The sequence below is a fragment of the Apis mellifera genome, linkage group LG8 (genome assembly GCF_003254395.2).
Source record: "Apis mellifera strain DH4 linkage group LG8, Amel_HAv3.1, whole genome shotgun sequence".
Lineage (NCBI taxonomy): Eukaryota > Metazoa > Arthropoda > Insecta > Hymenoptera > Apidae > Apis > Apis mellifera.
Genome location: NC_037645.1, coordinates 10,492,721 through 10,507,772, shown reverse-complemented (window position 1 = coordinate 10,507,772; position 15,052 = coordinate 10,492,721). Strand labels below are relative to the sequence as shown.

At 34.2% G+C, this 15,052-nt stretch overlaps 1 protein-coding gene and 1 long non-coding RNA gene across 8 annotated transcripts in view; both read left to right on the top strand.

Moving 5' to 3' along the window:
- Positions 1–15,052, top strand: part of LOC102655072 (microtubule-associated protein futsch-like) — a 65,059-nt gene that overhangs the window by 31,360 nt on the left and 18,647 nt on the right. For all 7 annotated transcript variants that reach the window (XM_006568256.3, XM_006568257.3, XM_006568255.3 and 4 more), the window contains one exon: positions 2,061–2,122. In XM_006568256.3, coding sequence (XP_006568319.1) covers positions 2,061–2,122 — 62 coding nt within the window. The remainder of the gene's footprint in view (positions 1–2,060; positions 2,123–15,052) is intronic.
- LOC107964874 lies at positions 2,133–8,494 on the top strand. The gene is made up of 2 exons (XR_001704029.2): positions 2,133–3,549; positions 4,009–8,494. It is a non-coding gene; the product is annotated as an uncharacterized LOC107964874 (long non-coding RNA).

The following is a 15,052-nucleotide window of genomic DNA, read 5'->3' as shown; positions in this document are numbered from 1 at the left end:
CAATGTCTTATTTATTTATTTATTTATTTTCGAAACGAATAACAAGTTTATTTTACGTTGAACAAGTTTATGTATTTTTCCTTTAAGAGAAATTGAAAGTAATTAAGATATATTTATATACATTTAATGGATCTAAAATTGGATCTAAACTATATCTGAATTAGATCTATATCGGATGATAGATCATATTTCTTCAAATAATAACAAAGAAGGCGCTATAAAAAAACGTTTAAGAATTCAATAATCGTTTCTAACTTGTTAGAATATGTATGAGATGCGGTTTAGGTAATAGGCGTAGTAAAAACTTTCACAATTCAGTAATAACGTTCAAATAAAACATTTCTTTTTTTTTCTTTTTCATCAATAATAATAAACAAATTGTATTAAAAAATATTTTAATCACGCTCGAATGAAAATTAAAAATTAAAAATCAATCCAATATCCAAATCCAAAAAACAAATAATATTTTCATTTCTCGAAAAATTCAATATAACATAATACAACATAACAAAGTATGCCTATGTCACTATTAGACTCTCTAATAAATATTAAACTACACTTTTAATTCGCACTGATTCTCTCTTTGCAACAATCTCTCGAAGCAGAGTGTCTTATTAACAGAATCGAGAGTGTTTCGTTATTTTCAATGATAGGTTAGAAGTTAGGTGAAAGAAGCAGGCGGTAGGAAACGGGCGGGAAAGAAAAATCCGGTGTGCCAGAAATAATTCCGTTGGCCGTTTTGTGCGCGGAGGTGAGGCGAGGCACCGTTACCCGCCTGCGTTTCTACATGCCCGACCTGAATTAATTCCGCTGCAACGCGGCCATTGTGCCCCTCGCGACGAGGACTTTCGAGTGCGTCGATCGACTGCACACGCTCGGATTTTATCGATCCGGATGATCGAGCCGCCGCCGACCAACCACCTTCGCCCAGCTTTCGTTTTCGAACATCGATTTCTTCGACTAATTTTCTTCTCGCATCCGTAGATTTCGATCGACGCACGGTTTGAACAAGTTTGAAGAAAATTGTTTCAATATTCGAAGAATTATTATTCAATCGATTGTAAAAATTTATCGATAATCTTCCCTTCGAATTATTGTCCACCATTGACGGACTTAATTTCGAGAGAAAGAGAGATAGAGATAGATAGATAGATAGATAGATAGAGAGAGAGAGAGAGAGAGAGAGAGAGAGAAATAGAAATAGATAGAGATAGAGATAGAGAGATAGAAAGATAGATAGAGATAGAGATAGAGAGATAGAAAGATAAATAGAGAGAGAGATAGAGATAGATAGATAGATAGATAGAGAGAGAGAGAGAGAGAGAGAGAGAGAGAGAGAGAGAGAGAGGAAGAGAGGAGGGAAGACGTTATATTTTCAAGCGGATAGAGACGAATTTACTTTGTTCAGAGATTCCTATACGCCTCCGTGCAATTTAGCCGCAATTATCGTCGTTTAGCGTATGCGTTATTACCATCTATCATTCATAGGTCTTGAAAAGGAGGAATTTTCTCGGATCGATCCCCACAATTCTGCCCGACGATTGCGTCCGCCTGATCAATTAAAAGTAATTACTCTTATGAAATGGGCCTCTTAAATTCATTCGTACGTGAAACGTGCGGATGATTGTTGCGATTGCAATGCTCTTGGGCAATGAAAACTGCGAAATAATTTAAAGTTAAATTGTACAGTTAACTGTTGGTTAATCCTCTGTTGGGCCGAGTGACTCCTCTTCCCAGTGAAAGTAAATGTTTTTAATTAAAAAACTAATTAAAAAACTAAGGAAGGATTGCATTTTACAATTATAATAATTTAATAAAGAGGGAAAAAAAAAAAAAGAAAAAAGAAAGAAAGAAAATCAATCAGTTGTCTTAAGCGAAAAATTAAAAAAGAAGAAGAAGAAGAAGAAGAAGAAGAAGAAAGGAAAAAAAGAAAAGAAAAATATAAGCGAAATAAAATTTTTAATCGCGTATTATTAAAGAGAGGATTGTAAAAAAATAATTCTAAAAAAAAAACCGATGATCGCACAGAAATCATTTTTTTTTTTCTTTCTCTGTTTCAGGCTGAAGGCTGAATTGATCGCGCTAGCCATGAACCTCGCGCTGCATGGATTTTTGTTGCAGGGTGAGTCGTCTTATCGGCCCTTACTCAATATAATCGTTAAAAAACCGCTATGAATATACACACATACACATACACACACACATATATATATATATATAAATCTCGTGCCGACTTTAGCCGCCCTCGCGAGAATTAATAATCGCACGCATGTGCTCGAAATAATGGGCTGCAATATGTGCATCGCGGGAACAATGCGCGCGCCAGGGAAGGAATTCGCAGCGATTCGGATCGAGGGTTGACCTAACTCAACTTGCCTCGTTGCATACGAGGTCCTCGAAACACGGAGGGAACGGAACAATGCATCGAGGAAGTGCGGAAAGAGAGAGAGAGAGAGAGAGAGAGAGAGAGAGAGAACGCAACTGCCTGCACTGCATCCTTTTGTCGTTTCATCTCGCTCGATTTTCTTCTTTCCTCCTCCTCCTCTTTCCCCCCACCCCCTCTCCTTTTCACGACAACCCGTTATTCCATCTCGAATGATGGAAAACTCATTCAACGTGAGTAACGGTAATAGAACTCTTTCCATTTCGATGTACGATGTTCTAAAAAAGAAAAAAAAAAAGGGAGGAAAATCGTGAAAGAATAGGAAAAAAGCGAAGAGAAAAGGATCTAGGATCGTGTACAGATAGATGGCGAATCGCGGTGTTAACTGGGTTTTCGTGTCGAGTCAAGGTGTTTCCTACGTGAACGTAAACCATACGTCGGCCACGATACGAGAATCTCGAATGAATCGAAGAGAGAGAGAAAGAGAGAAAGAGAGAAAACCTCGTACGGCGAGAGAATCGCGAATAGTCTCGGTATAATTCTGTCCAGGCAGCGCTAATTGCACAATAACCACCGATTAGTTTCTTCGTTTCTTTCCATCTGGGTAAAATCGATCGATTGCAATCGTTAATCAGATGTGTTAATTAATGTTACGTGAACATTGACACAATGTTGCGTTGACACTTGTAAATTACGCCCGAGTTAAGAATACCTATTCCAATCAAAAAAGGGAACATTCCTTCCAATTAAAGAAAAAAGATCGTGCATCGTCGAATTCGAACAAAAAATACGAAAATGAAAATATAAATAGATATTCCAAATATTTCGAATAAACGAAATATATTTTTTCAGAAAAATATTTTCAAGAGAATAATATTCATTGGAAAAAAAATTGAAAAATTTTCTTACCCAAATTTTAGTCGCGAGGAAAAGTCCCTGCTCTCTATCTCGAAACTAGATTCTAACCAAACGACTCTCGCGTCATCTGCCAAGAAAAAGTCTCATTACACGCGGTAAACGCGTCTTAAAATGAAACCGAAGCCTCGCTATTTTCAACGTCGGACCGTTTCCTGAAAGCGTTCTCCCTCTCAAGGCAGGTTCGCAAAGGAGGAAGAAAAAGGCGAGAGAGGAAGGCGAGGGAAGGATTTTCTGGGAAGGCGATGTACGTACGTATCGCAATAAAATCGCAAAACAAGTGGATGCGTAAAGCCGTCCCACGAGGTTCGACCGCGATGCATACGTTTCACGGGCGGTTGTCCCACGAGGCTGCATTCCTTGCCACGATGTAACTTCCATTTAGCTCCTACGTGAATGTAAATAATCCCGTACAAAAGGTGGATTCACGCGTTTCGCGCTCTCGGTGGTCTCCCAGCCTCTTCGAGCAAGCAAACGGCTCGATGAATACAAATCCCCTCGTTTAACGTCCACCCTGCGAATTTTTACGAATCCTTTCCCCGTGGATAGCCAGCTTTGCTATTCCTTCCTTCCCTTTGCCGATTCATTCTACGCTACTCGTTAATAGGCTGGATGAATACCTGGCGAGTCTCAACTTTGAGGTTAGGCAGTTGGAGGTTATGCGAACGCTGGATGCGGATAATATTTTATGGATATATTTTATTTTTCAGAGTGGAGATTTCACATTTGCTCGTTAACGATGGACGAATAATACATGATAAGTCGAATTCGAGGTTGGAGGTTAGGAATTTCGAAGATCACGCGAACGTAAAAATAATTTCGTTCGGATTCAATGCGATTACTTTTCTGTACAAACGATTAAATTTTCAAAGATTTTCAAATCGTCTTTCGAATCTTTTCACCCGTTTTTCTTCCCTTTTCTCTTCTTTCACGTTTCCACTCGCTTTCTCCGCGTGGGGAGAAGCCTGACCGATCGCGTTACACGCAACTGCGCAAAATCGTGCGAGCAGCCGTGACTTTCGTCTAACTATGCGTCTGCTCTTACTTTAATTAGCAGCCGTATTATGCATTTTAATCCATCATTTCCGTAGTTTTACTATTAGTAGTTCCCGGGAGACCGGCGTAATAAAGCTACGCGAATTTCTAGCACGCTCGTGACTAAAATTCGAGAGATGGATTTAGTTTGATATTTTAATTGGAATTTCACTTCTGAAGGAACTTGCACCAACTTCAGGACAGAAGAAAATGGGATTTGCGCGGTGTTTGTAAAAAGGAACTCGTTAAAATGTTAATTCGATCCCGGCAAATTGAACGCGCGAATACGAAGAAGATAGGGATTAGACTGAGGAAAATAATCGATCGATGTTACGTAAGATGGCGACACGCATCGGAACGAGAAAGTGTACGAACGGCCTTAAAAGAGGTCGGTCAGATGCCAATAAAAGGCAAACGTTCGTAGACGAGGAATGACTCATTGATCGTTGCATTCATATTGCAAATGCGAGGGCGTTTGTCGCACATTTTTCGAAAATAACCAATTGGGTGGGACGTTTGAAGGAAGTCTCTTGCGAAAGATGAAAATAAAATTATTATTGATTTTATACGCTGAATTTCTACATCTCCTTATATATATATATGTTTTGGAAAATTTCACGAAACGAATTGGCCAAATTATCTTAACGTAATAAAATTGGAAATACGCGGATAGAATTTCAAACGAGTTCTCGAAATAAAGTTGCAACTAGTAGGCTCGATTAACGAGAGCAGACTCGTTCACGAGTCTGTCTCGAGGAGATTTCAAAGGAAATCGGATACGTAGAGAATCGTGAATAAATTAGCAATACGAGTTAGAATAGATTAAGGAATAAAAACTTGCAAGTGTTTCAAGTTGCAAATCCATTAAAGAGCCCATTTCAAACCTGATTGTGGATTGACGTATGATTACGTGAATACAAGTTGTCAATGGGGGAATGGTTGTCAGGAAGCCTAGCTATCTGTAATTTATGAGCTTGTGAATAATTTAAAATGAACAATTTTTCTTTTTTTTTTTTTTTTTTTTTTTTAGAAGAAACTATTGAACGCTTTAACTCATCGTTCCGTCCATTTATCGAACGGAATATTTTAAAAACGATTTTTTTTTTTTTTCATAATAAAATTAACACGCATATTCAAAGTTGTAACACGACAAAGTTATGCTCCATGCTTTTAAACCTCTTTTTTACATTCGTTAAAAACCGAATAGAAGTGTTATGGAGAACTAATTCTGACCGATTCATAATGCCAGAACCGGTTCTCAACGATTTTTAAAGAATGATCGCTACACGTGGATTATCAGAAGCAAACGATTCAAAGGTTTGAAAAATATACAGGATAATTCTGAATTATCGTGGAATTGCCTTTTTCAACCACTTTTAACTCGTGCGAAAAATAACAATTGGTTCGAGATTTAGCACGGGACGGCGAAAAAGCTAGCCGATTGACGGACAAGCGGCGAATGAATCATTCGGTTGAATCATTTCGGACGTTTACGATGCGAGGGCGTGCGGCCTGTTGTCGCCGCGCATTGAAACGAGCGGCCGTCGGGAGAAGGAAAGTCCCGATGGTGAACGAACCAGGCTGCGCGGCGTGGCGTGGCTCGAAGCAGAAGCGTGAACAATGCGGAAGAATATTTTGTCGAAAAGATAGTTGACAGTTTCCGCGTTTCGATTCGAGGGAATTAAAAACAGGAGGAGGAGAGATACCTTTCCCTTTCCCTTGAAGATCCTTGCTCCTCACAAATATCCATGTGTGCGTGTTTTTGTGCAAGATAATTTCGTCATGAAAAATGTGTATCAAGTCGTCCATAAGAATAATTTACAAAAATATAATAATAATCGTTCAAGGATGGATTGTTGACGAGTAATTTGTCAATTATCGATACGAGCACGGAAACAACGAGGTTAGAGTTGGACGAGTTAGAGGTTAGGAAGAAAACAAATTCGGTTTATTTGTACATCTTATTACTCTTGGCTTCCCTCATTACAGAATCTCGCTGTCATTATGTAATTTCCAGGTGTTAATCGAAAGGTCGTCAAAATTACGACCTTTCCCGCATGGAGGGGGGGGGGGACAGGCCTAGAAAGTCCAAGAAGTCTAGAATTGTCCAGTCACTCTATAAATAACCGGCGCAGCGCATTATATTAGCGGAATTTTGCATAACGGCCGGCCAGACGAAATAATTGACTTTCGCTTTTACCGAGCGAGCGAGCGAGCGAGCTTTTACCCGCGTCTGCGATTATAACGCTGCATTCGGTATAATTGTATCGCAATGGCGAGTATCGATCTAATTAGGCTGATTAATCGTTAATATATATAGATAGAAATCGTTTAGCTCGTTGAACTTGTCTGTTAATTTTGTATATTTTTGACACCTCGTTTGACTCTCGTTGAACGAGATTGTTTGATTGGAAGGATTGGTAAATTTGATAAACTTTATTTAATATTTAATTTTGATTTAAAGATATAAATTTTGAATTATAAATTATCCTTAAGAGTAACAGGATAATATAATAGATTTTGATGGATCATATAGATAAAGGTAGATTTGAATTAGTTATTTTAATAATTTTGTAATTGTTTCAATATTGATCGAAATGTTTTAATAAAATTTAAATCGAGAAACGTTGGTCAATATCCTCGAAATTTTTCGAGTTACTTTGATATTTCGAATTGATTGAATCGACACACGTGAGTTTTCTTTCATCGTAGATTAAAATATTCAATATTATAAGAAAACTATTCTTCGATATTTTGTCAATTAAATTAAATTCAAAATCTTGACGAAAAGTCACTAGAATGAATAAATACCGCTTGCTCAATTTTCGAAATCCTCAGATTTTCTACAACACTCGAAACTTAACCTAACCTTTCTTCGATTATTTCAAATTGGTCAATTTTTCTGGTTTAACAAGAATCGACACACGTGAGTTTTCTTTCATCGTAGATTAAAATATTCAATATTATAAGAAAACTATTCTTCGATATTTTGTCAATTAAATTAAATTCAAAATCTTGATAAAAAGTCACTAGAATGAATAAATACCGCTTGCTCAATTTTCGAAATCTCCAGATTTTTCATAACACTCGAAATCTTTAACTTAACCTAACCTTTCTTCGATCATTTCAAATTGGTTAATCTTTCTGGTTTAACAAGAATCGACACACGTGAGTTTTCTTTCATCGTAGATTAAAATATTCAATATTATAAGAAAACTATTCTTCGATATTTTATCAATTAAATTAAATCTTGACGAAAAGAATGAATAAATACCGCTTGTTCAATTTTCGAAATCCCCAGATTTTCCACAACACTCGAAATCCTTAACTTAATCTAACCTTTCTTCGATCATTTCAAATTGGTCAATCTTTCTGGTTTAACAAGTATCAGAAAGTATCGGTAAACAACGTATATAACAACGTTTCCTATCAGTGGCTACGCATATTCTGGAAACTCGTTTGACTCTAGACATTTTTCTCCACTTTTCTCGTCCCCGCTTCGCGTTCAGTCGGCTATCCTTCTCCCGCTACCCGCTTGTCTGACTTTTCTCCTTACGTAACCGCGTAACTGCGGCGCAAGGATGCGGTTAGACCTTTCGAAGCGTGTTTCTCTGCCCGATGTCACGTAAGACGCGAGTCACTCAGTCACGATCTCAATTTCACTCTCTCACGTTGTCAAATAATCGCCGCCATTAATCCGTTCGCATCTCTTTCTCCCGAACGATCATCGAAACGAACTTTCCATCATCTTTTTCTCCTAAATCTTTCCTTTTCTATCCCCCCCCCCTCTCCTGTTAGTTTAGATTTCAGGTAAAAAGAAACTAGTGACAACAAACGAGTTTTCATGTTAAAAGATATCAATATCACGTGGAATTTATAGGAAGATATTTTTGTAAAATTAAGAAAAATTCGGGAATATTAATCGTAACTGGATTGAAATTTCTCGAAATAAATTAATTGCCCGACTAATTTTCCAAATTAGCCTCGTTAATTCCCGTGTAACAGACGTACAATTATATAGCTTGTTAAATCGCAGAAATACAAACGACGCTTGTGCGTCTAGGGGAAGTAACTAGGAGGGCCGCCATGTTGCTCGAACGATGTTTGTTCGAATAAAGTGTACGAACCGTGGCGAGGAATGTTTGAGAGAGAGAGAGAGAGAGAGAGAGAGAGAGAGAGAGAGAGAGAGAGAGAGAGAGGAAAAAGAAAAAAGAAAGGAAAGTAAAACGAGAACGAAATAATTTGCTTGTTGATCGTGAAAAATGTCAAAATGTTAGAATTATCCAAGAAATATCCTGCGAAGGATATATAATTCAGATCATGTAAATTTTGAAACTCCAAGTCGATACTCTATTTAAATTATCTGTCAAAGATAATTCAATCACTAAAATAACCATTTTTTCTCTCTTTTCAATCAGATTTCCTCCGTTTCACGTTGCTTTAGTTTTAAGAAAATGTTCAAGGATTATATTGGCATGCATTGTATCTTATCTTTTGCACAATTTGAAATAAGAGCACAAGTTAGTATATCTTAGCACTTTGAAATATTAAGACACGAAAAGAAGAAAAGCCGAATTGATTGGCATTGAACAGGCCAATAAAACGGGACTGTATATTCACTCATAAAATATGCAAATTGCAAAAGTGTCATTACAATACACGTACAACGTAAATAATCGTGTCTTTCTTGATCATCTTTCGATTTTTTTTATTTATATATGTTACGCAATAACTCGATTTGCTCCATAAAATATTATCGATCTACAAAACCGGTCTTTATTCAAAATATATCGTTTTCCTTTCTTTTCTCGAATTAGATAGTAAAATTTTAAATGAATTCTCCCAACCATTTCGATTTTGAATTGATTCAGATAGATTCAGACGAATTGGAAGCCTCTTCCCTTGGTGTGCATCGACTTTTTTGCGTGAGATTTCTTTGTTTCTTCATCTCGGTTTTGTGTTGGTCCAACGAGGAATTCGCACGCGTGATTTGAAACCAGTGGAGGAGAAAATTTTCGTCGAGATCGGGTTGAATGGAAGGTGTTTAGAAATCGTGGAAAAAAGTGTGTATCGACAAATTGCGTGGTAAATGTATGTCGTGTTTGACGAAGTTTCGATCAGAAATCTTGAATTTTTTTTTTTCATCAATCGTGTCATTGATAAATTTATTTTCTTCATTTCTTCCAACCATTGATTTCTATTTTACATTTTTCTTAGAATTGTAAATCGATTTTAATCTTTTTATTTTTTTGAAAATTAAAAACATATTGCAAAATATATAATATACAGATTTAATAACAAATTCGAATTTTCATACACTTGTTAATTTTTGTCAATTTCCATCTTCTTCGTTCTTCGTGTAATTTATTTCTTTTTTCCACTTAAAGTCTTTTTAGGATATTTCGAGGCGAAATTTCTTCTAATTAATTCCAATTAATACCACTTGGAGGAAAGGAAAAGAACAATGGCGTCTTTCACCCGAAGTTCGTCTGACGACCTTTCGTCGTTTTCTTCGACGTTCGAGTTTCACCTTGCTTATATTATTACGTACGAGCAATTAAACCAGTTTTTTTCTCTCTCTCTCGATATTACATTAAAAGAGAAGAAACTTGGAAGCTCGTTATATATATATATATAATTATATAATATTATTGGAATAGTTATATATATATATATATATATATATATATATATATATATATATATATATATATATATATATATATATATATATATATATAATTATATATATAATATTATTGGAATAGTTTGATTTTTCAAAATTATAGAATAAATAACATCTGTTGATGTTGTAATTAATCGTAATGGAATTTTTATTGGAATAATCATTCGATTATTCTGTTTCTAATAATCGAAATTGATTTAAATTTCTATAATTTAGTAATATATGAATCAAATTCAATATTATTAAATTCTGGATATTCATAGGATCAATATCATTGGTGACCAATTGATTTAATTGAAAAGAATGGATTTACAATTTCGTCAATTGAACGTAAAATTTTTAATAAAATAATAATTGGAATTACTATTCAAATAATCTCAATATTATAATTTTTTTTAATAAAAATAAGTTTGAGAATTTATTTAAAAATAAATCTAAAATAATGTATTAACAATTAATATTGAAATTATAATAATAATTATTATAACTATATCATGTAAAGAAAATTAAATTATCAGCAGAAGAAAAATTCAATTCTCTACTTTAAAATTCTCTACATTAAATATTAAAATTAAAATTATATATCTGATCTTTCATTAGTTTATTCGATGCAAACAAAAATACCATTCTTCCTTTAATTCTTCATTAATTAATTAATCCTTAATATATATAATATAATATCATTAATTAATTCCTCGAACGTACAAAATTTTCTTCGATTACTTGCACGATCGAAAACTTGTCGAGACTCGGCGGCCAAACCATTCGATAGAAATAAGAGCCGTCGAAAACGCCCACGTGGCCGTTTCACGGTGATTTTTTACGCGGCGGCGAGTGCAACCGGCCGAATCGCCTTTTTCCCCTCTCTCGAGGAAAAGTAGCCGACCCGCTGGTGTTTTTCGCGCTATTTTCCATTTAATCGACGGATGCTCGTTAATTGGTTAAACTCGGAGAGGAAAACTCTCTCGAAAGCTGCTCTCGAATTGTCTTTTTCTTTCTTTTCCATTCGATGAAAATGAACGGGGAGGAGGAACTTTCACTCTGAGTTATTTTTCACGAGTGGACACTGCGCCGAGAATAAATTATCCGAGGATATTTTTCGATCCAATCGAAACGTATCAGAAAAATAATTCGAGAGAATTTTATTTTCTACAGACTCGGTGAGAAGAATATTTTTAAGAATCTTTCTATCAAAAATTTATCTGTGAGAAAGATTGAAATATGAGTGAAAAGTAGTTGAGTGTTTCGAATTTGGGAAGAAATTGGAGTAATTCTTTCTTTAAAACGTAATAAATTCGACTCTAAATCTTTTTTTGGTTGGTTGGATTTATCGTAGATATTATTCAAAAAAATATTTTTCAAGAATATTTTTAAAAGAAATTTCGTATAAAAGAAAACAAAAACAAATATTCTATCGAATAATGTATTATTGAGCGACGATAAAAAAGAAAAAAAATGTTCGAAAATTCGCGTGGCTATTGACAGAACATGTCCACGAGAATGACATTTATTGTGAATGACGTCCGCTTCCTTGACTCATTCATCTTTCTGCTCCTCAATGAAACTCCCTCGTGCTTCGTACGCGCTTGCGTGAGTAGACACGTGTTCCTGTGTACGCGCGTCGATGACGACATGTGTCAGAAAAGTCAGGATCAGAGGCATGAATCACAACCTATGTCTACCTTGATCGAGGAAAATTAAATTCCTCGCGTCTCGCTCAAGCCTTTATTAAAAATTTTCAAAACTTCTTTGCCCCTTTCAAGCTCCGATCAAATCCTTAAAATAATCGAAAACATCGTTAATCGTTAATGTTTTCGACAAAATATACGTAACATATTTTTTTTTAAATATTATTTAAAACAAAAATCAAATAGAAATCAAACAAATAACAATCTAAAATTGTCTATTAAGATACGTTGTTATGAACGTAATTATAAATTTGTAATTTATGATTCTCATAATTAATAAATAAATCACATAAATCTCTCGCGTCTCGCTCAAGCCTTTATTAAAAATTTTCAAAACTTCTTTGCCCCTTTCAAGCTCCGATCAAATCCTTAAAATAATCGAAAACATCGTTAATCGCGTGTTTTCGACAAAATATAATACGTAACATATTTTTTTTTTAAATATTATTTAAAACAAAAATCAAATAGAAATCAAACAAATAACAATCTAAAATTGTCTATAAAGATACGTTGTTATGAACGTAATTATAAATTTGTAATTTATGATTCTGATAATTAATAAATAAATCACATAAATCTCTCGCGTCTCGCTCAAGCCTTTATTAAAAATTTTCAAAACTTCTTTGCCCCTTTCAAGCTCCGATCAAATCGTTAAAATAATCGAAAACATCGTTAATTCGACAAAATATAATACGTAACATATTTTTTTTTAAATATTATTTAAAACAAAAATCAAATAGAAATCAAACAAATAAGAATCTAAAATTGTCTATTAAGATACGTTGTTATGAACGTAATTATTAAATTTGTAATTTATGATTTTCATAATTGAAAAGAGAGAAAGAAAGAAATATTGATCGATACTGGAGAATTTTCAACATTTTACGCCCGTATCGCTGCGTGAACGTGTGAATAACACGGAATACGGAGGAGATCCGAGGATACTCGCCGTGTCTCGTGGATAATCGGGAATTTCCGTTTCCTGCGGCGGCCCTCGAATAGCAATGACTCCGCTTCTCGCCTCTTTCTCGCTTTCTTGGCTCATAATGAACCGGCACGTTCAGCGCGTCGCGCGGCGGCACGTAATCCAGAAACCCACGGAAACGCGGAGAGCGCCGCGTCCGGATCCGAACCGGAAGTGGAGGCCACCGGTTACGCAGGTTCACCGCACGATATATCCCCTCGCGCGCGTCGTAAAACGTGTGTTCTCGCGAGTTTCTTGCGAGTTTCTACCATTCTAGCATTCGGGATTTATATTTTCAAATATTTGACGAGAATATTTGACGAGAAGGAAGGATGGAGGGAAGGAAATTGGGATTAAGATATGATAAAAAGAATATTTGATAAAAAGGAACGTTTGATAAAAAGAAGAAAGGAAGGAGGGAAATTTAAGATATGATAAAAAGAACATTTGATAAAAAGAGGAAAGGAAGAAAGGAAAGGAAATTTAAGAAATGAAATTATATTTATTTATTTATTTTTTTTATATTTTTTTAAACGATAAATATTTGAGAAAGAAAGAAGAAAGGAAGGAAGGAACTTGGAATTTAGGATATGATAAAAAGAACATTTGATAAAAAGAGGAAAGGAAGAAATTTAAGAAATGAAATTATTTATTTATATTATTAAAGGAAGAAAGGAAATTTAAGAAATGAAATTATTTATATTATTGTTTCTTTTTATATTTTTTAAACGACAAACATTTGATAAAAAAGAAGAAAAAAAGAAAGGAAATTGGAATTTAAGAAATAAAATTATTTATTTTTTTTTTTTTATATATATTTTTAAACGATAAACATTTGAGAAAGAAGGAAGGAACTTGGAATTTAAAATATAATAAAAAAAACATTTGAATGAACATTTGATAAAAAGAAGAAAGCAAGGAGAGAAATTTAAGATATGATAAAAAGAATATTTGAATGAACATTTGATAAAGAAGAAAAGAAGAAAGGAAAGAAAATTGTAATTTAAGAAATAAAATTATTTATTTATTTTTTTATCTATATTTTTAAACATTTGAGAAAGAAAGAAGAAAGAAAGGAAGGAACTTGGAATTTAGAATATGATAAAAAGAATATTTGATAAAAAGAGGAGAGATAGAAAGGAAAGGAAATTGCAATTTAAGAAATAAAAATTTTTTTTTTATATATATTTTTAAACGATAAACATTTGATAAAAAAGAAGAAAAAAAAAAGGAAATTGGAATTTAGGATATGATAAAAAGAAAATTGTAATAATTGAAGAAAAGAAAATTGTAATTTAAGAAATAAAATTATTTATTTATTTTTTTTTATATATATTTTTAAACATTTGAGAAAGAAGGAAGGAACTTGGAATTTAAGATATGGTAAAAAGAACATTTGATAAAAAGAAGAAAGGAAGGAAGGAACTTGGAATTTAAGATATGATAAAAAGAATATTTGAATGATAAAAAGAGGAAAGGAAGAAAGGAAAGGAAATTTAAGAAATGAAATTATTTATTTATTTCTTTTTATACATATTTTTAAACGACAAACATTTGATAAAAAAGAAGAAAAAAAGGAAATTGGAATTTAGGATATGATAAAAAGAACTTTTGAATGAACATTTGATAAAAAGAAGAAAGGAAGGAGGGAAATTGAAATTTAAAATATGATAAGATAAAGAACGTTTGATAAGAAGAAAGAAAAGGAGGAAAAAAATTAGAATTTAAAATATCATATAAAGAACATTTGATAAAAAGGAAGGGAATTGCAATTTAAGAAATGAAATTATTTAACATCTCCTTTCATTTTCCGTTACAATATTACCACATATTATTTCTTTGAAGAGAAAGTATTATCCGATGTAACGTAATGAATTGCAAGAAAAACTTCATAATTACGATGGCAAACTATCTGATCTGAACTGAACTATTATCGATTAATATTTATACAATTATCGATTTTGATGAATGATTCGAATTCGAACGAATCGAGGTGAAAATGATTCGAATCGGTATGCAAACCGAAGAAACAGGAAGTCTACTTCAACGCTCCGCGTTACGAAACTCGGTTGATTTTCACGTATCCGCGAGGAACGCGCTCACAGATCGATAGATCGCCGCCCTCCTCCATCGAATATACGCGTGTTCTCGCCGTCGTAAGCGCACACCAGATCGGCACGTTCCATCGAGGAAATAAAATTGATCCGCTCGATCGCCGCGCCACTTTCAGTTTATGAACTCCTTGGAGCGATGCATTGGAAACCGGCACGGCAACGATTTCGTGCTATTTTTCTTTCCATACTTGCCGTATTTTTATGGCCTCGTATCGTGGAATTCGTGTACCAGCAAAATTCCTCATATTCCACGTTCCCTCGCGCAAT